Source organism: Manis javanica, chromosome 3, assembly GCF_040802235.1.
Source record: "Manis javanica isolate MJ-LG chromosome 3, MJ_LKY, whole genome shotgun sequence".
NCBI classification, from domain to species: Eukaryota; Metazoa; Chordata; class Mammalia; order Pholidota; family Manidae; genus Manis; species Manis javanica.
Window position 1 is genome coordinate 40,604,720 of NC_133158.1, and position 23,787 is coordinate 40,628,506.

The 23,787-nt window shown below is 52.7% G+C and overlaps 4 protein-coding genes and 1 long non-coding RNA gene across 6 annotated transcripts in view; 4 read left to right on the top strand and 1 right to left on the bottom strand.

Moving 5' to 3' along the window:
* Positions 1 to 23,787, top strand: part of TSPEAR (thrombospondin type laminin G domain and EAR repeats) — a 140,422-nt gene that overhangs the window by 81,805 nt on the left and 34,830 nt on the right. For both annotated transcript variants that reach the window (XM_036994918.2, XM_073231243.1), the window contains one exon: positions 4,686 to 4,906. In XM_036994918.2, coding sequence (XP_036850813.1) covers positions 4,686 to 4,906 — 221 coding nt within the window. The remainder of the gene's footprint in view (positions 1 to 4,685; positions 4,907 to 23,787) is intronic.
* The window catches only part of LOC108388246 (uncharacterized), a 36,565-nt gene that overhangs the window by 1,741 nt on the left and 11,037 nt on the right, over positions 1 to 23,787 (bottom strand). The gene's annotated exons all lie outside the window — the stretch shown is intronic.
* On the top strand, positions 8,460 to 12,442 carry LOC108388245 (uncharacterized). The gene has a single exon (XM_036994909.2). It carries the CDS (start codon positions 9,983 to 9,985, stop codon positions 10,796 to 10,798), a length of 816 nt encoding a protein of 271 aa, XP_036850804.2. The 5' UTR covers positions 8,460 to 9,982; the 3' UTR covers positions 10,799 to 12,442.
* On the top strand, positions 14,240 to 19,175 carry LOC118967733 (uncharacterized). The gene has a single exon (XM_073231242.1). It carries the CDS (start codon positions 16,620 to 16,622, stop codon positions 17,244 to 17,246), a length of 627 nt encoding a protein of 208 aa, XP_073087343.1. The 5' UTR covers positions 14,240 to 16,619; the 3' UTR covers positions 17,247 to 19,175.
* On the top strand, positions 22,945 to 23,577 carry LOC118967735 (uncharacterized). The gene has a single exon (XM_036994916.1). It carries the CDS (start codon positions 22,963 to 22,965, stop codon positions 23,575 to 23,577), a length of 615 nt encoding a protein of 204 aa, XP_036850811.1. The 5' UTR covers positions 22,945 to 22,962.

Genomic DNA, 23,787 nt, shown 5'->3' on the forward strand with positions numbered 1-23,787 from the left:
CTTCCTAAAGGGTCATGTGCCTGGTGAGGTCAGTTGGTGGCTGTACTTAGTGGACAACATTAGAGATGTGAGAAAGGAATGTTCCGGTTTTTAGCTGGCAAGTATGGGGCCAGCAGACAGGCTCATTCCCTGTGTGTGTAAACTTTCCTGGTCAGCTGATTAAGGCACCCCCAGGTGCCCCACTGCTTATTTATGGAGAGTGAGCTTAATATCAGCTGTTTCGCAGCCTCATGGGGCTCCCTCAAGACACCTGCTTTGCCAGCCCTGGCAGCCTGCCTTCCTGCAACCCAGCACAGATTCCCCCACAAACTCAGGTGCAAAGTTAAAAATTGATCTCAAAAGTGGCCCAGCACAGGGCTGACTGTGTTATCAGGGATGGGCAGTCACTGAGAGGCAGTCCGTTTCTGGAGAACAGCTTCTGCTCATCAGATGACATTTCCAATCCCTCCCTCAGCCCTAGAAAGGGGGGTGCCCTCTGCTATTGCTGATGAGAGGACCCAGCCTCCAAGAGGCCAATTACAGGGGCTGCAGGACACAGCAGGTCCCAGGAGAGCTGGACACAAAGGCCACCGCCATCGCTGATCCGTCTGCGTGGCGCTTTGGATGCTGTGCATTCTGGGAGCCCTTGACTCCAAGGGGCTAAGCAGACCTGGGAGGGTGAGTGAAGAAAGTCAAGTGTGTGCAGACTTACGGGTGCTGCTGTGCACAAGGGCTCAGCCCTCCAGCCCAGGCGCTCTCCAGTACACTCGCTGGGCTGCTGTTGGGATCCTTGCTATTGGGGGCCCTGCCCTGTAGCTTCGAGGGTCTGCTCCCCACACTGCCTTTGGCTTTCCAGGCAGCAGACATATTGGGGCTCCAGCCCCAGAGGGCCTAGCGGTCCCGTTCAGAGCCCAGTGGGCCCACCTTTGTCCACACCCCTTGACTTTCTTTTAAACAAGTTTCAAAAAGCAGGTTTGAACACACCAAAGGAACATGAGTCATTTCCCCATTTGTGCTCCATCTCTACATTTTTTTCTTACTTCCTTTTCTAACCAGTGTTACAGGAGAGAATGATGGCTTGTTAATTATATTTTAATTTGCATTTCTCCGACTGGTATCAACTCAGTGTTCTGTCACGTTTGTGAGCCCTTCGGGTTTCTTCTTTAAGTTGCCTGCTGTTCATTGTTTCTTTGTTTTGAGGATTGTCCCTAGGGTTTCCTTGTTGGTTTTCAGGGGTTCCCGGTCCTTTTGGTACTGGGTCAGTTTCAGGCATGGCAAGCGCCTTGCCTGCCCATCCTGGGACTGTCAGCACCGCCCGGGGGTCCTTACTGAGTGGGAATTTCTCTAGAGATCTTCTGGAACCTGAGGCCATGAGGACAGCCCCTGACTCCTCCCTCTCCCTCGGTAGTCTGTCTCTCGGGCTCCTGGGGTCCACGACTGCATGTTGTGCTCAGGGAGGAGTTCAGCGTGGCTTTGACCCCACAGGAGCCCCGCTTTCCCTCGCCATCCACCGACCCCGCTGTTGACCCACGGGTCCCAGGACTGCTTTCCGAGGGCCCCTCAGCTCTCCTGCCCCACCTGGCCGCCGGCCCTCCCGCCTCTCCCTGGGCGCACACTGGGCTCCTTTGCTGCCATGGCTCTGGTCAGTCTCGTTGGCCCCAGGGCCATACTTAAGTACCCAGGCCTACATTCCTGGGAAGGAACCGGCCCTGGTCCCTGCGCACGCACTTCATGGCAGCCACAGAGCAGAGCGTCTTGCTGGCCATTAGGTGCTTTCCTCCTTTCCTGCCCCAGTGGAGGACCCCCTCTCAGAGACCAGGTCCGCCTGGCCTGTGACTCACTCCTGCACTCCCAGTGCCATGGGGCAGCCCCTCCCAAACAAACCTCAGTAGTCATGGGCTCCAGCACAGAGAACCTCCCCAGGGAAAGACTTGGGTGCAAGGAGCCTGGCCCTGGCCAAGAATCCTCTGGGTCGTCCATCAGGCCCGGTCACGGGTGGCCAAGAAGGCTTCTGCTGGTGGGCCTCACAATGAAGCTGCCCCATGCACTAGCCGGGCACCAGCCAGGCACCGCTGTCCTGGAGAGAGGGTGCCAGGGATGCAGGCCCCATCGGCCACCCTCCGCAAGCCATGTTTGAACTCACACCTGCATTGCTGGCCCTGGTGCCTCCATTCAGAGGCTCCTGGGGACCGTGGGGCACTTTCCCCCACCGTCTCAGGACGTTCCCGCTTCTGGCTCTTCCTCCTCCTCCTTCCCCAGCCCCACGGCTCGTCCACCCATAGGGGGTTTTGGTTCTGGGACCCCACCGCTGCCCCCCTGGGGAGGATGTGGGGTCGCCCACTTCCCCTGGTTCCAGCCTCCTGCTCTTACTGCTGCCATCAGCATGGTAGCCGCCACTGCCCTTCTGCTTGGCTGGTGGCTGTGACGGCTCTGCTGACACCTGGGCCCCTGATGGGGGGCAGTCACTGCCATCCCATTTTACAGGTAGGAAACTGAGGTGCAGAGAGGCCCATGGAGCCGGTCGTGGGCCGCACCTTGAGATCTGAGGGCCAGTCAGGGGCCTCATGCGTAGCCAGCTTTGAGTGAGTGTATTTGTGGCTGCCACAGCCTCTCTGCCAGCTGGGAAAGACCCCAAGGGTGATGACTGCTCCTGAAACTGCCATTTCAAGGAGCCTTGTGGGATACGTGAGCCACCAAGCAGTCTTTATCTGGTCTGTCTGTTCCCAGGGACCCACCACCACTTAGGCCTGGCAGAGACTCAGACGGGCAGGGGAGGGGGTGGGGTATGGTGGAGAGAGAAGGCTCGTGTGCCCCGTGGAGGCCGTGGCATAGGGATGCTGTGGGCAGGCTCCCTCGAGGCAGGGCTCCCATGTGAGTGGGGACAAAGGTTAGGGAAGCTGCCTGTCACTGGCCAGGGGCGGCCTGAGCTGGGCTGTGGCCGAGGCCATGCATCACAGCCCTCTTGCCACGCGATGTGGTTTGTCCCCCGTGAATGTAGCAGGTGCTAATGCACATGTGTAACAGACTAGAAATAATTTGCAGGGCTTCATCTCTTGTGCACGTCCGGAGTCCTGAGACAGCTCGGGGTTTTTAGACTCAGTCACTGCATTCCTGCCTCCAGTGGGCCTTTTCCAGAATTCACCCTTTCTGTTACCTCGAACACCCCCATATGTTACGAGGACGAGGTATTGACAGAGAAGTCCTCTGTGTGGACTGTGTATCTGCTGGAGCACAGACTGGCCATGCCTGCCCGGGTTCAGGGTGGAGCAGGAAGAGGCTGCTAATCAAACAGTGGATGCAGAGGTTCACACTGGGATTAGCCCAGTTTGGGGACCCCCTTGCTGATAATGCACCCAACCTGCCTATGCTCTGGGCTCAGCCAGGCCGTGGCATGCTCTGAGGGCCAGGCAGCCTGCCTGGCGGTGGACCAACATTTCCCAAATGAAAGGGTCAGACTCAGGTGGGGTTGCAGCTAAAACAGAGAGGGGTGAGCCTACCACCAGGCAGGGTCCATATACCCAGCATCCCACAGAGCTTTTTGGGGTGCACAACATTTAGTTAGAGCCCAGGGGCCCTGACTCTTCCACAGAACATGGAATCTGACCCCTGCACCCAGGCAGTCCAAGGCTTGGGTCAGGGTCAGGGTTCCAGAGCACAGCCGAGGCCCCTCCCCAGAGGCCAGATTCCTCCCTAGAGTCAGTCTGGGACCTGTACCCGGGCACGCACATACACTGCCTGCGGGATGACCCCTGCAGACCCCAGACCCTGGAGACCCTTTGCCGTTGCTCGCCTGCTCCCCGAGTGGCGCCGTGGGGTCCTCACACTCTGCTGTTCCAGGCACAGATGATGACCTCTGACAGTACATTCTCCCTCCCAGGGCCCCCAGGGGCCACGGGCTGTGTGTCCTCCTGACACTGCTCACGCCGCACATCATCATGTCTCCCATGCTCCCCTCTGCTGTGTGTCCCACCGTTGCCTCTCACTTCCTCCCAATGCAGTGCCCAGGGATGGCGTCCAGCCCCACATGCAGGCTGGCCACTCACCTGTCCAGCTCACCCTCCATCCAGCACCCACATCCCTGAGCATGTCCCTGAACCACTTTCCAGAAAGGCCCCAGTGTCTCTGAGCTCAAGGCCAGATGGCGACAGACTCCGTGTGTATCCCCGGGTGTGTGTGAGTGTCGTTTTCAAGCGTTGCCCTCCGTGCGTTTGCTGCCATGAGCCCCTGTCCTGCAGGTCCTCGAGCACAGCTTTGCTCACTTTCCTATTGGGGTGACATTGATTAATGAGAGGGGCTTCCCTGTATTCCAGAGATCATCCTGCCTTCTCACCTCTGCTGAGAGCGCAGGAAATGCCCTGCTTGCCCCCACAAGCCTGTCTCTCAGGGCTGTGTGCTGCCTGGGGTGGGCTGGCACTCATCCTCCCTGGTCCCCCAGGACACCCAGCCTAGCACCTGGCTACTGACTCAAAAACAGCAAAATGGAGTGTGCATCTGGGGCTCCTTCTGTGCAAAGTCAGGAGTGAGGTGGCAGTAGAAGTCAGTGCAGACCCGTGCGCCATTCACTCCCTGATGGCTAGCGGCAGGACATCACAGTACCCAACTCGCAGGGGCTCTGGCCAGGGTCTGGCGGAATGGAGAGACCAGAGCTGCTGCGCCGGGCACCCCTACATGCCCAGGCATAACCCCCTGCAATTTCCTTGACACAGACCTGCGCCCCCTGGACATGCTGGCAGAGGCATTCCCTCCGAATGGCGTTGCGAGCGGAGTCAGGGTGACCCAGGTTCACGGCGTGCGAGGACTCCAGCTCTCGGCCGCAGACCCCCACGTCTTGAGCTTCCCTGCCTCAAGGGTTTTCTTCAGATGTGACCTCTTCCCTGAGGAGTTTTCCATCGTGGTGACCTTGAGAGTCCCCAGTCTTCCCCCCAAGGTAGGTGGTGCCCACTCTTTGTATTGGAATGACCTGGTGCTTTTTTGGGACACTCTAACACCAGAGCATGCAAAGGGCGTGACGGACCTCAGTTGTGGCCAGGCACCAGTCAAGGCCTCCTAGCTACTTTTGGGTCAAGAGTAGCCGGCCTTGGTCGGGGGAGAGGCCCCATCACTGTGAGGGTGCAGCCAGAGCCCATGTGACCAGCAGCTGGGGGCCATGCTGGCCTGTCCTGCAATCATCATTTTTCTGGTGTGCTAACCCATCAAAGCCTAGGGACAATGTTTAGAGTTTTCAGTTCAACATCCTTTAGCCAGGACAGTAGACAATAAAATAACAAAAAAATGTGCTTTTGGGTTTGATCACTTGTGATTTGCAGTCCCCCCCAGCCCAGATCCATCTAGCATTTCCATCCACCCCTGCTTGGCAGGAAGCTGCCCTCAAGGCAAGGACTGGTGGTGTCCTTGGCCATTTTGGGAGTTTGGGGCAAATCCTCTATGTTTCTGGTCAGAATCCTTGGTCAAGAAAGGGAAGCCCTTCTCCCTAACTGTGGTCCTGCTTGTAGGCTTTCTCTGCGATGTGATTCTGTCCGGACGTTTTGTGTGGCCCTCTGCCCACAAAGTGTCTCTCCACCATTCCATCAAATCCACAGTCAGACCCAACTGCCGAGTTCTCAGTGCCAATCATTGCATTTTCCAGTTCTATATTTCCCATTTTCTTCTTTTTTGCCTAAATCCCAGCTCTCAGGTTAAAGCCATGCCTTGCCAGCTACTTTCTTGAGCATGACGCCCATATCTGGGGACAAGAACTCCATGCTGTGGATGACCCCACCATGCACACCCCCCAAAGTACTGGCTCTGTTGTCTGCTGTGTCCTTCCATTTCTGTCATGCTCCATAATGTTTACAGCTCTATTGAGCTATATGATTCACACACCCATTTAAAGGATACAATTCAGTGATGTTTAGTGAATTTAATGGATATGTGCAGCCCTCACCACTGTCCATGTAGACATGTTTATCACTTCCAAAAGAAGTCCTGTGCCCTGAGCTCTCCCCCTGCCCACCTCCCAGCACTAAGGACCGAATAATTTACTTCCTGTAGCTATAGGTTTGCCAATTCTGGACATTTCATATGAATGGAATCACATAATATATGGTCTTTACTACTGGTTTCTTCTATGTAGTATGGGTTCAAGTTCATCTGTGTTGTAGCACATATCAAAGTTCATTCCCTTTTATGGCTGAATAATATTCAACTGCATGGATATAGCACAATTTGTTTATCCATTCATCAGTTGATTGACATACATCTTCATTTCTCTTGGGCATATACCTAGGAGTGGAATTGCTGGGTCATATGGTGACTCTACGATTAAGCTTTCAGGAACTGCCAGGCTGTTTTCCAAGGTGGCTGCACCATCTCATGTTCCCACCAGCAGTGCTTGAGGGCTGCAATTACCCCACATCCTTGCCAACACTGTCGTTATCTGATGTTTTATTCAAGCCATTGGCATGAGCATATTATGGTATGTCATTGAGGCTTTGATTGGCGTGTCCCTAATGAGTAATGACACTGTATATTTTCTCACGTGTCCTTGCCATTTGTGTATCTTCTTTGGAAAAATGTCTATTTAAGTCCTTTGCCCAGTTTTTAATTGGGTTATTTTCCTTTTTTATCATTGAGTTATAAGAGTTCTTTATATATTCTAGATATAAGCCCCTTATAATATATATGATTTGCAAATGGTTTTTCCCATTCTGTGGGTTGTCTTTTCTATTTTTTGATAGTGTCCTTTGAAGCACAAAACCCTTTAATTTTGACAAAGTCAGGTTTATCTTTATATTTCTTTTCTTGCTTATATGTTCATCGTCATATCTTAGAATCTAATGCTAAATCTGAGGCTGTGAAGATTTAATCCCCAACATTTTCTTCTAAGGGTTTTATAGCTTTAAGCTCTTATGTTTTGGTCTTTAATCCATTTATTTTTATATATGGTATAAGGTAGGGGTCCAGCCTTATTCTCTTGCATGTGGATTTCCAGTTGTCCCAGCATTATTTGTTGAAGAGACTTCTTTTCCCATTGAATGTCTTGGCATCTTATTGAAATCAATTGCCCATAGATGTATGGGTTTATTTCTGGACACTCAATTCTAGTCCATTGATATATCAATAAATATTGATTATTGTTTATCTTATGCCAGTACCACACTGCTTGATTATTGTAGCTTTGTAGTAAATTTTGAAACTGAGAAGTGTGGGCCTTCCAGATGTGTTCTTTCTCAAGACTGTTTTGGCTTATTCTGGGTTTCTTGTCATTCTTTATGAGTTTTAAAATCAACCTGTCAACTTTTGCTAAGAAGTCAGCCCGGATTCTGACAGAGATTGCATAAATATGTATATAGATTGGGGGAGTATTGCCTTCTTAACAATATCATGCCTTCTGATCCTTGAGCCTGGGATGTTCTCCTACTGATTGAGATCTTTAACAAAACAAAAACAGTGTTCTGCGCTTCCAGAGTATTAGCATGACAGTTATTCTGTTCCTAAGTATTTGTCCATTTCATCTAATTCATACAATTTATTGGCATACAGTTGCTCATACATTTCTCTCTAATCCTTTTCAATTTCTGTATGCTTGTTAGCAATATGGCCTCTTTAATTTCTGATTCTAATAATTTGAGGCTTCTCTTTTTTCATGATCAGTGTAGCTAACGGGCTGTTGTTTTCTATCTTTTCAAAGAACCAGCATTTGGCTTCATTGATCTTTCTCTATTGTTTTTCTGTTCTCTTCTTCCTTTATTTCTGCTCTATGCTTTATTATTTTCTTCCTACTGCTTGCTTTGGTTTTAGTTTGCCTTCTTTCTCCCTGTCTTAAAGTGGAAGGTTAGGTTATTGATTTGTGACCTCTCTTCTTTCTTAATACACTGATAGCTCCAAGTTTCTAGGAAGGCTTTAGTTGCATCTCTTAAGATCTACTTCTTGGTCTTCATTTTCATTCATCTCAAAGTATTTTATGAGTTCCCTTGTCATTTCTTCTTTGACCCTTTGGTTATTTAAGACTGTGTTGTTTAATTTCTACACACTTATGCATTTCCCGAGTGTTTTTCTGTTATTAATTTCCCTTCTGTTGTTGTTATTGATCTCTGAGCTCATTCTATTGTGGTTGGAGAACATGCTGTGCATCATTTCTGTCCTGTTAAACATATTGAGGCTTGTTTCATGGCACAGCATATGCTCTTCCCTGGAGTGTGTCCCACGTGCATTCCTGAAGAATGTGTGTTCTGCTGGTGGGCGGAGGGGTGTTCCGTAGATGTCTGTTAGGTCTGGTTGGATCACAGTGCTGTTCGTGTCCTCTCTTTCTTTGTCAGTCTTATCTCCAGTTGTTCTGTCCATTACTGAAATCGGGATATTGAAGTCTTCACCTAATATTATTGAATTGTCTATTTTCCTCTACATTTCCGCCAGTTTTTGCTTCATGTATTTTGGTGCTCTGTTATTAGCTGCATATGTGTTTATAATTCTTATATATTCCTGATATATGGACCTTTCTATCATTATAAAATGTCCCTCTTTATCTTTACCCTCAATCTTTTGATTGTTTCAACCTAAAGTGTGTGCCTTGTGGAGAGCATAAGGTTGAGTCTCATTTTTGTCTACTCTAACAATCTGCCTTAGAATGGATCAATTCATTCACATTTATGGTTATTATTGATATACAGTTGATGCTCATTACTCACGGATTTTGTATTTGCAAATGCACCTACTTGCTAGGATCGACTTGTAGCCCTACATCGATGCTCATGGGATTCTCCCGGTCACTCACACACATGCACAGAGCAGTGGAACACTTGCTGCCCTGATGCACATTCCTGGCTGAGGTCCAATAAGGCGATGTTCTGACCTCTTGCTTCAGCTCAGACTGTAACTAGTACCTTGTTGCTGTCCATTTAGTGCCATGTTTCTTAATCATGTACTTCTTATTGGTGATATCACTGCTTTAAATGGCCCCTAAAGTACAAGAAGGCTGTGACGTGCCTTATAGAGAAAAGCCATATATTAGATAAGATTCATTCGGGCTTGGTGGTGTTGCTCTTGGAAGTGAATTCAGTGTTAAAGAACCAACAATAAGTATTTAATGCACATTGTGAAATAAGAGATATTTATGTCTCTGCCTCTGGTTCCTGCTCGTATTTGGACTTCGACCCCAGTTCTTGATGCAGACTTCCTAAATCTCTTGGAACTTCCTGGATGGCAGGAGCATCTTCGGTTCTAGTGAGGGCACCCTGGGCAGGCTCCAGGATGGGGCTGGTCCCCAGAAGGCCTGCGCTGGGAGTGGAAGCCTGGGACTTCCAGCCCCACCCCCTCCTCTGGAGACGGAGGGAGCTGCTGACTGATCATGCCTACATGATGAAGCTCCATAAAAATCTCCCAAGTACCGAGTTTGGAGAGCTTCCGGGTTGGTGAACACATGCATGGGTCATGAGGGGGGCACACCCAGTCCACAGGTACAGAAGTTCCTCTGCTTTGGGGACCCTCCCAGGCATCTAGCTATTTATCTGAATCCTTTCAAATATCCTTTGTAAAAAATCAGCCACAGTACGTAAACTATGTTCCTGGTTTCTCTGAGCCCCCCTTTCTCAAAGCCCAGATTCTGGAGTATTCCCATTCCTGAACCTTCCCTTAAAGTAGATGTTCTGTTGGTAAGAGCAAACCCCTTGGGGCTGGAGCAGAGGGCTGTCATGTGCAGAAAGCCACCTGATTGCTGCTGCCCCTGTCAGAGCACCAGCGTACTTCTCCTGCCTTTCCTCTGGGGACACACATGGGTAGGATGGCCCCGATGACACCCAGGATGTCATTATATAGGATGTAAATAATACAGTGGCATTTACAGCGACCCAGTGTTGCCAAACACAGCATAACACAAACAACAACCAGGAAAGGAGGGCTTCACTCAGCCTGTCACTGGGGCAACAAATGCACCCAGAAGGGGTATAAAAGCCAGCACCCTGGGTACCTCACACACACACACTCACTCACACACACACACACACCCTCCTCCAGCCAACCGCCCAGCATGGCCGCCTCCACCCTTTCCGCCTACTCCAGTGACCTGAGCTACGGCAGCCGGGTCTGCCTGCCCGGGTCCTGGGGCTCCTGCACCAGCCCCTCCTGGCAGGGGGACGACTGCCCCAAGAGCTGCTGTGAGGCCCCCTGCTGCACCCCCAGCTGCTTCCAGTCCAGCTGCTGTGCCCTGGCCCCCTGCCTGACCCTCGTCTGCAACCCCGTGAGCTGTGGGTGCAGCCCCTGCCAGTCAGCCTGCACCAGCTCATGCACACCCTCCTGCTGCCAGCTGTCTAGCTGCCAGCCCTCCTGCTGCGAGACCTCCACCCCATGCAAGCAGGCCTGCTGCGTGCCTGTCTGCTGCAAGCCCATCTGCTGCAAGCCCGGGTGCTGTAAGCTGGTCTGCTGCACGCCTGTCTGCTGTGAGGCCTCCACTTGCCCAACTTCCTCCTGCTGCCAGCCGTCTAGCTGCCAGCCCTCCTGCTACACTTCCTCCCCCTGCCAGCAGGCCTGCTGTGTGCCCGCCTACTGTAAGCCCGTGTGCTGTGTGCCCGTCTGCTCTGGGGCAGCCCCCTGCCCAGCTCCCCTGTGCTGCCAGCCCACCCCCTGCCCCCTGTCCTGCTGCAGACCCTCCTCCTGCATGTCCCTCATCTGCTGCCCTGTGTGCAGGCCCGCCTGCTGTGTGCCCACCTCCCCCTGCTGTGCCCCTGCCTCCCCCTGCCAGCCCAGCTGCTGCCGCCCGGCCTCCTGCGTGTCCCTGCTCTGCCGCCCCGCGTGCACCCGCCCTGCCTGCTGTGGCCCCACCCTGACCCAGAAGTCCTGCTGCTGATGGGGTGCATCCCCCAACCCTCCTAGGACCAACTTTGACTTTCACCTGTAATCTTGGGAGCCTTGAGCCCCGTCTGGGCTCTCCTTCTGCCCCAGAGCCGCTACCTCTGCAGGCTGGGCTGAGCCCTCCCCGCCCACCGGCCCCAGCGGCTGGCTCTATTTCCTCCATGCCCTGCGTCTCACTAGGTCCTACTCTCCATCCCGGCTGGACTCTGTTGACAATGTTCTGCTCTCTGTAAGTGACCTGTCTGTCACAATAAAGCCCCTGCCTGTCTCTCTCTGAAGGTCTTGAATGCATATCTGGGCGAAGCATGGGGATAAGGGCTGATGCGGCCTGGGCTTCCCTGAGACCTGGCTGTGGGCTGCATCTGGGGCAACAGCACCACTGGGCAGGCCAGGCCTACCAGGTCGCCCTGCAGCCTCCAGCTCAGATAGACCCGCCTACTGGAGCCGCCTGTGCTTCTCAGAAATCAGTGAGGGATGGGGGCCGCTTGTCCAGGCCCTGGGCCTGTCACACTGAGGCCTTGGGGCTTTGCTAGGGGCAAAGGAGACCCCACTTAGTAAAGCATCTGCCTTCAGGGCGTGAAGCCCACCCAGGGCCAGCTTTGGGCAGGCTGGTGCCAATCACGTCCAGCGACCCCAGGCTCAGAGCGGGTGCTGCCCGCTGTGTGAAGGTACCAGGATGGTGAGAGCCATGTGCAGTGACCATGGGGGCCTGTGTCAATCACGGCTGTCTGGGGAAATAACTAATGGGGTTGTGTGTGTGCACACAGCGATTCACGTTGAGGACGTGGCTCACGGGGCTGTGCAGACTGGAGGGTCGGAAGGCTCCAGGGCCGGCTCCCAGGGGCACCATGGTGCTGCATCCCAAGTGTGAAGGCTGTCTGCTGGTAGGATTTCCTCCTTGGTGGACCTCAGTCTTTTCCTTAAGGCCTTCAACTGACTGAAGGGCCCACCCATGTATGGCAGATAATCTGCTTTGCTCAGTCTGCTGATTCAAAGGTTATTCTCTTCTAAGAGATACCTTCAGCCCAGCATCCAGATGTGTTTGACTGAACATCTGGGCACATGCCTGGCCACGAAGACACATAACATTAACCATCACGGGGGACCTATAGCCAGGATTCAGATATTTGGAAGTGGTGGGAACTCACTGGGTGCCTCCGGGAATTCAAGGAGTAAGGCTGGTTGCCTCTCAAAAAATACCCAGAGTGATTCACACTGATGCTGCAGAGCTGGGGCTGGGCAGGCACATCAGGAGGGCGCAGGACGCTGGGTTCCCATGGGGAAGGGCTTTGGCCGGAAGGGCCTCAGATGCCCTCTGGCCACATTTGAGGGAAACCGAGGCACTGTACAGACCCTAGGTCAGAAGGAAGCAGGTGTCCCATGGAGGGCATTTCTTGGGCCCAAGCACCATTCCCACTTCCAGGGATCCCCACCCGAGAGCCTGCAGATGACAAGACAGCCCCCCATGAGCGCAGGTGGGGCAGCTGGGCTCCCGACCTCTGCCCTGCATGACCCACCCTCGTCTTCTGACCAACCCTCTCCTTCCAGGCCAGGGGCCTGCAGGCACCTGCCTCTCTCCAGCCGGTCCTCCGTCTGCGCACAGTCCTCAGCGTTGCCCTCTCGCTGTCCCCACAGACCTCTGAATTGGCTCAAGCCCTAGTGTGATGGCCCAGCCCAGGGGGACTGGGCACTATCTCCCTGGCAGCCACTCCCCACCACTCTTTAGAGTTTTTTACTCCTGAAGATACTTTAACCTGACCTTTTATTTCTTTACCTGTCTGTGTGTTTGTTTTACAGTCCGAGGGTGGGGACTACGTACCTTTGCATGTCCATTTCAGGGTTCTGCCATGCCTGCCTGGTCTTGCCTATGATGCCTTCTTTCCTGGCATGCTTAGTTATGTCTGGCTGAGTAATGGTCCTTGTCCTCGGCTCTGATTTCTGTCCCCTTCATCCCATAAAACTGTTTAATCCCAAGTTTCCAGATCAGCATGGGCCCTTGAAAACAAAGCAACTTCTGGTTCTGCTAAACACCTGGGCTCTTTGAGCTTAGATCAGAAAAAAGACCACATCTTTATTTTCAGGAACCTCTAACTGAAGTTCCTTTTGGTTGGGGATGTAGTCAGCAAACCCTAGTGGTAGTGGCAGAACTTGAGCCTTTGTCACCAGCAGAAACTAGATCAGTGGGCCTCCCTGGGGCTGTTTAAGGTGGTCAGTCTGCACAGCCAGGTGGGCGTGACCCTGGGGGAGTGCCAGCTGCTGATGTCTTCATTCGTTTTTTTGCATTTAGTAATCAACTAAATCTCCTTTGTAACCTACTAGGCATTTTACTTTATTCATTTAATAACAGCCAAAGGTTTCTCAAGCTGGCTGGGGGTCCACAGCATAGAGAGGGCCAAGGTTCCCTGACCTGCCTCCTGATTCCTGGTGCTCTTGACAGCTTTCCGTGGTTCCGGGAAGATGCCCCAGCGTTTCCCATTGTTTTTAGCAGGGCTCTTGGTTAAATCTCTGTAGTGACATTTGAGTCTCACTGGGACCATTTAGGCATTTTCCAGAGAGCTCCCCAGTGGGCCGCAGTGAGTCCATTCCTGAGGGTCCCTTCCCTTCCAGCTCTTGTACTTGAATAGACCCAGGTAGTGGGTATCCCCTAGCTTGTCGTGGGAAGTCTGTGCAAACCCAGTTCCAAGTCGGGAAGACCCTGCGCCAGGAGCGCAGCCCCTGCAGGGGAGGTCCTGGCGCCTTGACCTTTGCAGCTGCCCTGGAGGGAGGGGGCTCTGAGGCCCGCGAGCCTACCAGCCTGAGCCCCTGCCATGGGCACTTCTCCCCTGCCTTGTCAGACGGCCACACCCCCCGGCGGCTGGGGTGCTGGGAACCCACAAGCTCCCCGCATGCAGGGAGCCACCGCCGCCTCCTCCTGTCCGCTCCAGTCTCAGGCACGATTCGCGGAGCGGGAGCCCCGGGCAGGCTGGGCGTCTCCTGCTCTGCAGGACTTTCTGTTGTCCGGTTTGTTCCACGTGACAGTAGCTGCCATCTTTTTGGTTTTTACTTTACGAATCATTTCAAGAGATTCTTTTTCATCTAGTAAGAAATATTAGATGAAATTTACTTTATAACTGATAACTTAGCTCTGGATTCTGCCAGTTTGATAAAGTTCTGTGCTTTGTAAACTTTCTTTTTGTTTGTTTTGCTTTTTGTCTTTAAAATATCCACCATGGTATCTTTTCCTTCTACTTTTTCTGCTATTTTGAAAGAAAAATGTTCTGTTTGTACTTATACTATACTGTTGAGTTTTCCTTCACATTTGTGTTTTAATAAAGTCATGAATGAAACAACACAATGTGAGAAGTTTCTATTTGAGGCAGAATTGACTTTGTTTCTCCCAACCTGGTCACCATCCCACCCACACCCTCCCACTTGTCCGTCTTTTTAGTGCCAGCTAAGTAGAGCTCTCCAACAGACACAGTGAGCAAGCCTCATATGTAATCGTAGTATCATAAAACCCACATTTAAAAATGAAACAGAAACAGTGAAATTAATTTAATAACATTTTATACAACCCAGGTATTCAAATTGTGATCATTTCATCATGTGGTACTGGCTACTTTTCAAGTGCTACATTTTCAGTGGCCACGTGTGGTTAGTGGCCCTCACACGATGCAGCACGGAATGGAGAGTCACTGTTCAGTAGGATGCATCATACCGTGCAAGGCAGAACAAAGTGCGATTTACATTTGCCTTTGGAACCAACCTCACTGGTTGTTTAGACGTACCCTGTGGTTTGATTCTTGCGTCCGTGCCAGCCCGACGCTTCCTTATGTGTTCATTTGCCGAACTTCTGGTATTTTTTCAAGAGGGATGCCTGAGTGGAGTTCCATCTAAGGTCTTGCCTATGTGCAAATACGTTGCTGCTGTCTTTACTTGAGAAAGATGTAATGATTGGAAAAAAGAAAATATCAGCCTCAGTGCCCTATGTTCCCCAGAAGCTCTGAGCCTCTCACTGTTGGATGGAGGGGCAGTGGGGCCCTGGTGCTGGTCCGTCTCCGGGCAGCGTGCCCTTTCCCCCCGCGCAGCAGTGGGACTGATCTCAAGCCTTTTCATTTAAGAACTTGCCGATCTGTGCACAGGGCAGACTCTGATGACCTGATGACCTGGAAACCCCCAAGTCCTCGCCCCGGAGATGCGCACCTTGTCCGCGCAGCCCAGAGCGCCTTGTCTGCAGTTGTTTCTTTGGTTGCTGTTTTGATCCTGATTGACGCTCTTCCCTCCCTAGCAACTGAGTTGCTGTTTCCATCTCAGCTTAACACACAGTCTATTTATAACATTTTCCCTCAGTTACCTTTTATTTCTGGTATGGATGGTACTACCAGCACTTCTGTCTGTAAAGCTGTGGAACTGCGCCTCCCTGGAGCTTGTTCCACCCCTTCCAGCCTCCACTGTGAATCTGCGACCCAGCTGCTCCTTCAGTGTCCTGGAGGCCTGGCTGCCTTCCATCTCCACCACTGTGCTTGGAATGGGAAGGGCCTGGTTCAGAGGGTGGGTCCTGTAAGCACCAGGCAGCTTCCAGTGCCACGTCGGCCACATCAGGCCGCGCAACCTGAGCAGGCTGCTTGGTCTCTGTGCCCAGCCTCCTCGTCTGTTCACTCCCTCCCCAGCTGATGAGGTGATGGCGTGAAGGGCTCAGACCACCACCTGCCATAGAACTTGTGCTCAGAAAACATTACCCAATATTAGCAGCATTGCCAGCAGTGCTGTGACCAGGACCGTTTTCTAAGGCAGTGAGGTTTCACCAAGTCTGGCTGTGTGGCTCTGTCCCAGGCTCCCTGGGACCATAGCTTCTTGTGTCCATGACCGAAACCTGGGGTTTCCTTCTGGGTGTTGCCCTAGACCCACAAGCCTCCATGGCTCACACGCAGTCTTCAGGAGCAGAGGCTCTCCCTGGACTAAGTCCTTCTGGGCATCGTCTTGAGTGAAGCGAATTCTGACCAGTGTGTATGTGGTGGGTGTTTGCTCAGCCAGGGAGCGTGGAGGGCAGGGTGTGTACTGACAGCCACCCATGTCTGGGAGAAATACTGAGGGACACTGGACAACCCGGGTGAGCACCCCAGCCCGTCCTGGGCCCCCATGCCCACGTCACAGCCCCACTGACTCAGAGGCCATGTGCATCCCTGGTGAAGATGCTGCCCCTCGGTCCCTTTCACCTCTGGCCGTCCACACTCACAGCAGCTGCTCCTGCTGGAGCTGCTTCCCCAGGGCAGACCCCGGGCCTGGGGGGCGGCAAGGTGGTATCTGTGTGAGGATCTCCTCCTGCCCCTGTGGGAAGGTGGCATTTGACCGTCTCTCTGATCTAATCCTCTGAGCCAGTTGTACTTTTACAAGTTATACAAGTGTCACTTTACATCAAAAATTTTAAATGGTCAAAGGTGATAAAAAAAATATGTAGAGCTGTCCTTACACAGGAAAGATGAAGCCAAAAATAGTCACTTCAGAAAAGTGTCCACCTCTAAACCTCACAAATATTGTCCTCACATGTTTTCCATAACTTTTCTGAAGTCAAAAAAGGAGGTTCGTAACACATCCTGCAACAACTCACAAGACCAATGAGCAAAACTAATTACAGAAAATAAATCAACACTAATAAGGGGTCTCCTGCACCAGCTCTTAGCACCAAGCAGGAAGGGAGGGCCTCCCTCAGCCTGCTGTTGGGGCAACACAAACACTGATGAAGGGTATAAAAGCTGCAGCCCTGAGCACCTCACTCACACTCACACACTCACACACACACACACACACACACACCCTCCTCCAGCCCACCACCCACCATGGCCACCTCCACCCTGTCCATCTGCTCCAGCGACCTGAGCTACGGCAGCCGGGTCTGCCTGCCCGGGTCCTGGGGCTCCTGCACTGGCTCCTCCTGGCAGGGGGACGACTGCCCTGAGAGCTGCTGTGAGCCCCCCTGCTGTGCCCCCAGCTGCTGCCAGTCCAGCTGCTGTGCCCCGGCCCCCTGCCTGACCCTCGTCTGCACCCCCATGAGCTGTGGGTGCAGCCCCTGCCAGTCAGCCTGCACCAGCTCATGCACACCCTCCTGCTGCCAGCTGTCTAGCTGCCAGCCCTCCTGCTGCACCTCCCCGTGCCAGCAGGCCTGCTGTATGCCCGTCTGCTGCAAGCCCATCTGCTGCAAGCCCATGTGCTGTGTGCCCATCTGCTCTGGGGCTGCCCCCTGCCCAGCGCCCCCATGCTGCCAGCCCACCCCCTGCCCCCCATCCTGCTGCAGACCCACCTCCTGTGTGTCCCTCATCTGCCGTCCCATGTGCAGGCCCACCTGCTGCATGCCCACCTCCCCCTGCTGTGCCCCTGCTTCCCCCTGCCAGCCCAGCTGCTGCCGCCTGGCCTCCTGTGTGTCCCTGCTCTGCCGCCCCACGTGCGCCCGCCCCACCTGCTGCTGACCCACTCGATCCCCAGGCCAGAAGGGCTTGGTCCCTCAGCAGGAGGGGTGAGCACAGAGACACTGGCACTTAGCCTCCCCTAGGAGTTTAAACCCACAGAAAGAACACTTGTGGGGTATCTTCTCTGTGTCCCAGGAATCTGACAGCTGCTTCCACGGCCATCCCAGAACCCAAGCACAGGCCACCATCCTCATGGGCAACCCGATCCCCCCACCCCCATCCCTCCTGCTGTCCCGCCCCTCATCTGTCCCAAGGGAGCACCTAGCCGCCTGCCTGATAAGCTGGCTCTCTGCACCCTATATGCTGCTTGTGTCTTCTCTCCAGCTCCAAGTGGGGTGCAGCAGGGGCTGGGGGGAGGGTGCACCCCCAGGATGCCAGGACTCTGGAAGGTGACATCCCATGACTTTTCGTGGGGATAGAGAAGCAGGAAGATCCTGGAGTCCAGGGCCTGACAGGACACTGAGCGGCCACCTGTGCTGCTGGCTGAGGTCCCCAGCCAAGGCCCTGTGCTCTCCTGCCAACGTCCCCACATGAGCTAGGAGGTGGCACTGCAGCCACAGTCGATCACGAAGACCTCGGGAGGCCTGGCACTGCGGAAGCCCATCCCCACATCCTGCCTTCTCCTCCTGGCCCCCGTGGCCCTCCTTGCCAGTGTTCTTGCATCCTTGCTGGATCCTTGCTGCATCACAGGCCCCCTGTCCTGGAGGACACCCCTCTGCTCTCCTGCAGGCTCCTCTGCTCTGGTGCTGCACGCAGCCCCTGTCTGAGCCTGGCTCAGGGCTGGGCAGTGGCCTGAGGCGCTGCCCGCCCAGCCTGCTCCCTTCCCACTCTGTAATCAGAGGGTCGGGTCAGCTTTCGATGCCTTAAGTTTCTCCCTCCTGCCCCTGGGCTCCTTTTTACCTGCCTCATGCATTTCCACAATAAACTCCTTGCAACCCACCCTGACTTGGCATTTACTTCTTAGGGGACCCAGTCTGCCAAATGCACCATTACTTTTGTACATACAAAGAAAAAAGGCACCTTACGGAGACCCAGTACTCTATCAGTGCTCTTACATGAACCCAAATAATTCACACCAGCCCCTTGTTGCCTTTCAAGTACTCCAGTCCATTCCAGGGGATTGGGCAACATCTTCACTTCATCTCCATGCATCTCAATTCCAAACTTGATGGCTTCATCTGCTTGTTACTGGGGGGTATCACCTTTTCTTGGATCCTGCAAAGAACTTGCTTGTTTAAATATATAGATTTGTGGTGATCCCTCCAGCAGTGAGGATGTGCTTTGTTGAGGGAGAAGTGGAATATACCTTCGTGAGCTCTTACACCACACCTACAGTGGCTGCTATAATTTCAAGATGGATGGTATTAAGTTAAAGATACATACTAGAAACCCTATAATGCAAATAAAATGTGACAGAATGTAAAACAAAGATCTTGGCTAGGAAGCAACAAAGGAAATTACATCAATTACAAACAAAATCAAGTCATCCAACAGAAGGCAGAAAATAGGGAAAGGGGAAGGAAGAGCACATGGGACCAACAGAAACAATAGGAAGACAACACACTAAGCCTCACTGTGTCAACAATCACAGTAAATGTAAATGGTCTAAATTATCCAGTTAAGAGACAGAGACTGGTACATCAGTTAAAACAAAAATAAGGCCTAAATTTATGCAGCTTATAGGAAACTCCATTTAAATAGAAGATGAAAACCGGTTAAAAGTGAAAGATGGAAAAGGATATAGCAGGCCAACATTTATCATAGAAAGCTGCAGCAGTTACACTAATATCATAGGTATACATCCCACATCAAAGAATATTGCCAGGGACCAAGAGGGTCATTTCATAATGACAGAGGAGTCAATTAATCCCAAATGTTATGCACCTATTACTAGGACCTTCTAAGTACATGGATCGAAAACTGATAAATGGCAATGAGATATGGACATAGCTAAGTTTATATTGTGAGATTTCAGTAATCCTCTCTCAATACCTTATGGAACAAATAGACAGAAAACTGAGAAGGATATAGACAGCTCAAGCAATCTTGAGAAAGAAGAACAAAGCTGGGGGGATCACACTCCTTGGTTACAAACTATACTACAAAACTACAGTAATCAAAACAGTATGGTACTGGCCCAAGAACAGATGCATACAGATCAGTGGAATGGAATAGAGAGCCCAGAAATAAACCCATACCTATGTGGTCAATTAATAGATGAGAAAGGAGGCAAGGATATGAAATGGGAAAAAGACGGTTTCTTCAATAAATGGTGGTGGAAAACCAGACAGCTGCACACAGAAGAATGAAACTGGATGTCGATGTCTAACACCATACACAGAAATAAACTCAAAAGGGATGAAAGACCTAAAAATAAGACCAGAAACCATAAAACTCCCAGAAGAAAACATAGGCAATAAACTCTCAAACAACAGTCTTAGTAATTTCTTTCTGGATATGTCTCCCCAGGCAGGGCAAAGAAAAGCAAAAAATAGACAAGTGGGACCACATCAAACTAAGAAGCCTCTGCACAGCAAAGGACACCATCCACAGAACAAAAAGGCAGCCTGCCAAGTGGGAGAATACATTCGCGAATGATAAATCAGATCAGGGACTAATATCCAAAGTATATGAAGAACTCATACACCTCAACACCCAAAAACATCCAATTTCAGGCAGAGGGCCTGAATAGACATTTTTCTAAAGAAGACATGTGAAGGCCAATAGGCACATGAAAAGATGCCCAACATCACTGATCATCAGGGAAATATAAATCAAACCCACGATGAGGTGTCACCTCACACCAGTCAGAATGGCTAACATCAACAAGGCAAGAATTAACAAGTGTCGGTGAACACGTGGACAAAAGGGAGCTCATGCATGCTGGTGGGACTGCACACCGGTGCAGCCACTCTGGGGGGTGGTATGGAGGTTTCTCAGAAAACTAAAACTAGAAATACCACCTGACCAGCAATTCCACTTCTGGGAATTTACAGGAAGAAAACAAAATCAATAATCCACAAAGATATATGCACACCTATGCTTACTACAGCATTATTTATACTATCCAAGATATGGAGGCAACCTAAATGTCCGTGCAGATGAATGGACAATGAGTATGTCATGTGTACACACACACACACACACACACACACACACACAGAGGAATATTACTCAGCCATAAAATCGAATGAAATCTTGCCATTTGTGACATGGATGGACCTAGAGGGTATTAGGTTACATGAAATAAGTCAAGCAGAGAAAGACAAATACCCTGTGATTTCACCTAAATGTTGACTCTAAGAAGTAAAACAAGTGAACAAACAAACAAAGCTGAATCAAACTCATAAACATGACAACAGACTGCTGGTTGCAGTAGGGGACGGGCTGGAGAATAGGAGAAACAATGAAGGGGGAAAATTAACCAGAATGTTTGGTGCCTTGATCTGGGTGATGTGTGTACATGTGCCAAAATTCATCCAGCTCTACACTGAGATTTGTGCATTTGTTTGTATGTACCTCAATATAAAAAATTTTAATAAAATTCACAAGAAAACAAGAGGGGTATAGTAGAGACAACTTGAACAATACCATAACCAACTTGAACTATTTGACCTTTAAAGGACACTCCACCCAAAACAGAATAGCCATTCTTTTTAAGCGCATGCAATACATGTACCAAGATAGACCACATTTACTGAGATGGACCATATTTGGGTTTGTAAAACAAGTCTCTCTAAATTTGCAGGGACTTAAGACACACAATGTATATTCTCTCATCACAATGGAACTGAAGTCAAAATCCAGGTACAGAAAGATCTTACAAAATCCTGACTCTTTAGAAAGGAAATAGGCCTCCATGTAACCCATGGATCAAAGAAGAAAGAAAAGGGGGAATCAGAAGATATTTTGAACTGCATGAAAGTGGAAACACAATGTGTCGAAACTTGTGGGCGCTGCTCCGGCCTCACCAGCGGGGAGTTCATAGCCCTGAATGTCCATGAGGGAGAAGATGCGGTCCTCCGATGAATGAATGGCCTCGACTCCCACGGTAAGAAAACCAGAGGCAACTTAAACTCAAAGAAGAAAGACAGTAACAACACCAGAGCGGAAGATAAAGCAGCGAGGCGGGAAACAAATACAGGAAATCACAGACCCAAAGCTGTGTCTTGCGAAGACCAGCAGAACTGACAGCTCATTAGCCAGACCAGCCGGCAAAATGGAGAGAAGACATTAGCCAGTAACAACAAGAGGGACACCTGCACAGGTGGCACGTTCACTGCGGGTACCATGAGGGCCGTTACGGGGTCCCTGAAATGGACAAACCCCTGGGAAAACACAAATGCCAGAATCCAGGGCAGAAGCAGCCCTCTGTAGTTCACACCCTCCCACAATTGCCTGTCCCTGGGCACGGGTGGTCAGCCCCCTGGAGCACCCTGCCATGGAGCCTAGCAAGTGGACACCACACACGGCACCAGGACAGGCTGCTGTGGACCTAAGTGGGTCAGTGTCAGAGAGTGGCTCCTGTGTGGCCATTGAGCATTCTGGGAACAACAAAATAGAGATGGAGAAGAGATGGGGCTGCCGGGCTGCAGAGAGAGTGCCTGGGCGCAGACACGCAGGGCCAGATGGGAGCGTGGTGGCCACCACAGTTCTGTCTGTGCTGGGTGGCACGATCCACACATGACCACATGCGTGAACACACACACACACACACACACACACACACACACACACACAAAAATGAGGCATGCAGCCTGGTGGTGGTTGGGACCTGCATGGCCGAGCTCTGGCTGTGATTTGGCCTGGAGGGACGCCAGCGAAGGGCCCCTGGGAGGCCCTGGATCATTGTTTTATGACTTCTTCAAAACTATAATTTAAAAATCTTTCTACAGAGAAACCTCCAGCCCTGATGGCCCCACTTGTGAAATCTACCCAGAGAAACACCAAACCCAGAGTGTAGGCCGGGCTGCGCCCACTCCTGCCAGCCACGGGGGCGCAGGCCATGTGGGGAACTGTGACCCGCTGGCTGCCCTGCACCTCCCCCGAGCTCCCACCAGGGAGCTGCCAAACCCTACGTGTCACCGAAGTCTCTAGAGCCTTCCTTCCACAGCTGACACGGCCTCCATCGCACCCACACGGACGCCCTGCCAATGTGCCACCCCGGGGATGCCCCAGCCCAGTGAGCCCCCAGCCCTGCCACAGCCCAGGTGTGGCTACTAGGGCTGAGTCAGGGGATGGAGCCCTGAGGGGCTCACAGCACAGCCCCTCTGCCCCTGCCAGCACACGGCCTCCTGGCCAAGGGACCCAGCTGCCCTCCAAGGCCCTCCCCAGGCTGCCTGAGCAGGTCTGCACTCACGCAGTCCGTGGGGCCCCTCACGCCACACACAGCCCACCAGGGGCCACCACGGTCATCTGCCACTGGAGTCACAGTCCCCAGAGCCCCCATGAGGGGACCCACAGGAGGAAGAGCTTGACCTCGGCGTGGCCCCAGCACCACTCCCCAAGGACCCCACAGGGGGTCAGGCGGTTACTGGGGCAGCCCCGGGGACCCTGACTCACCTGAGGCTCCCGGGCTTAGTGCGCCACCAACAAGGGTGGGCGCACGTGGGCCTCCTGGGAGAGCAGTGCCAGCCGGGGGCCAGACATACAGGCCTGCAGCCCCGGCACCCCACACACTCACTCACACACACACCCCTCCAGCCCGCCGCCCACCATGGCTGCCTCCACCCTGTCCATCTGCTCCAGTGACCTGAGCTACAGCCGCCGGGTCTGCCTGCCCAGGTTCTGGGGCTCCTGCACCGGCCCCTCCTGGCAGGGGGACGACTGCCCCGAGAGCTGCTGTGAGCCCCCCTGCTGTGCCCCCAGCTGCTGCCAGTCCAGCTGCTGTGCCCCGGTCCCCTGCCTGACCCTTGTCTGCACCCCCGTGAGCTGTGGGTGCAGCCCCTGTCAGTCAGCCTGCACCAGCTCGTGCACACTCTCCTGCTGCCAGCTGTCTAGCTGCCAGCCCTCCTCCTGCACCTCCTCCCTGTGCCAGCAGGCCTGCTGTGTGCCTGTCTGCTGTAAGCCTGTGTGCTATGTGCCCATCTGCTCTGGGGTTGCCCCCTACCCGGCACACCCATGCTGCCATCCCATCCCGTGCCCCCCATCCTGCTGCAGACCCTCCTCCTGTGTGTACCTCATCTTCTGCCCTGTGGGCAGGCCTGCCTGCTGTGTGCCCACCTCCCCCTGCTGTGCCCCCGCCTACCCCTGCCAGCCCAGCTGCTGCTGCCCAGCCTCCCGCATGTCCCTGTTCTGCCACCCCGCGTGCGCCCGCCCCACCTGCTGCTGACCCACTCGATCCCCAGGCCAGCTGGGCTCAGGCCCAGCTGGGACTGGTCCTCCAAGCCTCCCCTCAGTCCAGTCCTGACCTGTGTTAGGCGGCTGCCCGCCTCAGGATAGGGTCGCCCCCTGTGTCCACCATCCTGACCTGACCTCTGACCCCTGCCTCCCAGGAGGCACCTCCACTGCCTCTGGGTCACCTGTCCTTCCTTCCCCATGT

Excerpts from the sequence above, each read along its gene's own strand:
- LOC118967733 (XM_073231242.1), top strand. The coding sequence starts at position 16,620 with ATGGCCACCTCCACCCTGTCCATCTGCTCCAGCGACCTGAGCTACGGC.
- LOC108388245 (XM_036994909.2), top strand. The coding sequence starts at position 9,983 with ATGGCCGCCTCCACCCTTTCCGCCTACTCCAGTGACCTGAGCTACGGC.
- LOC118967735 (XM_036994916.1), top strand. The coding sequence starts at position 22,963 with ATGGCTGCCTCCACCCTGTCCATCTGCTCCAGTGACCTGAGCTACAGC.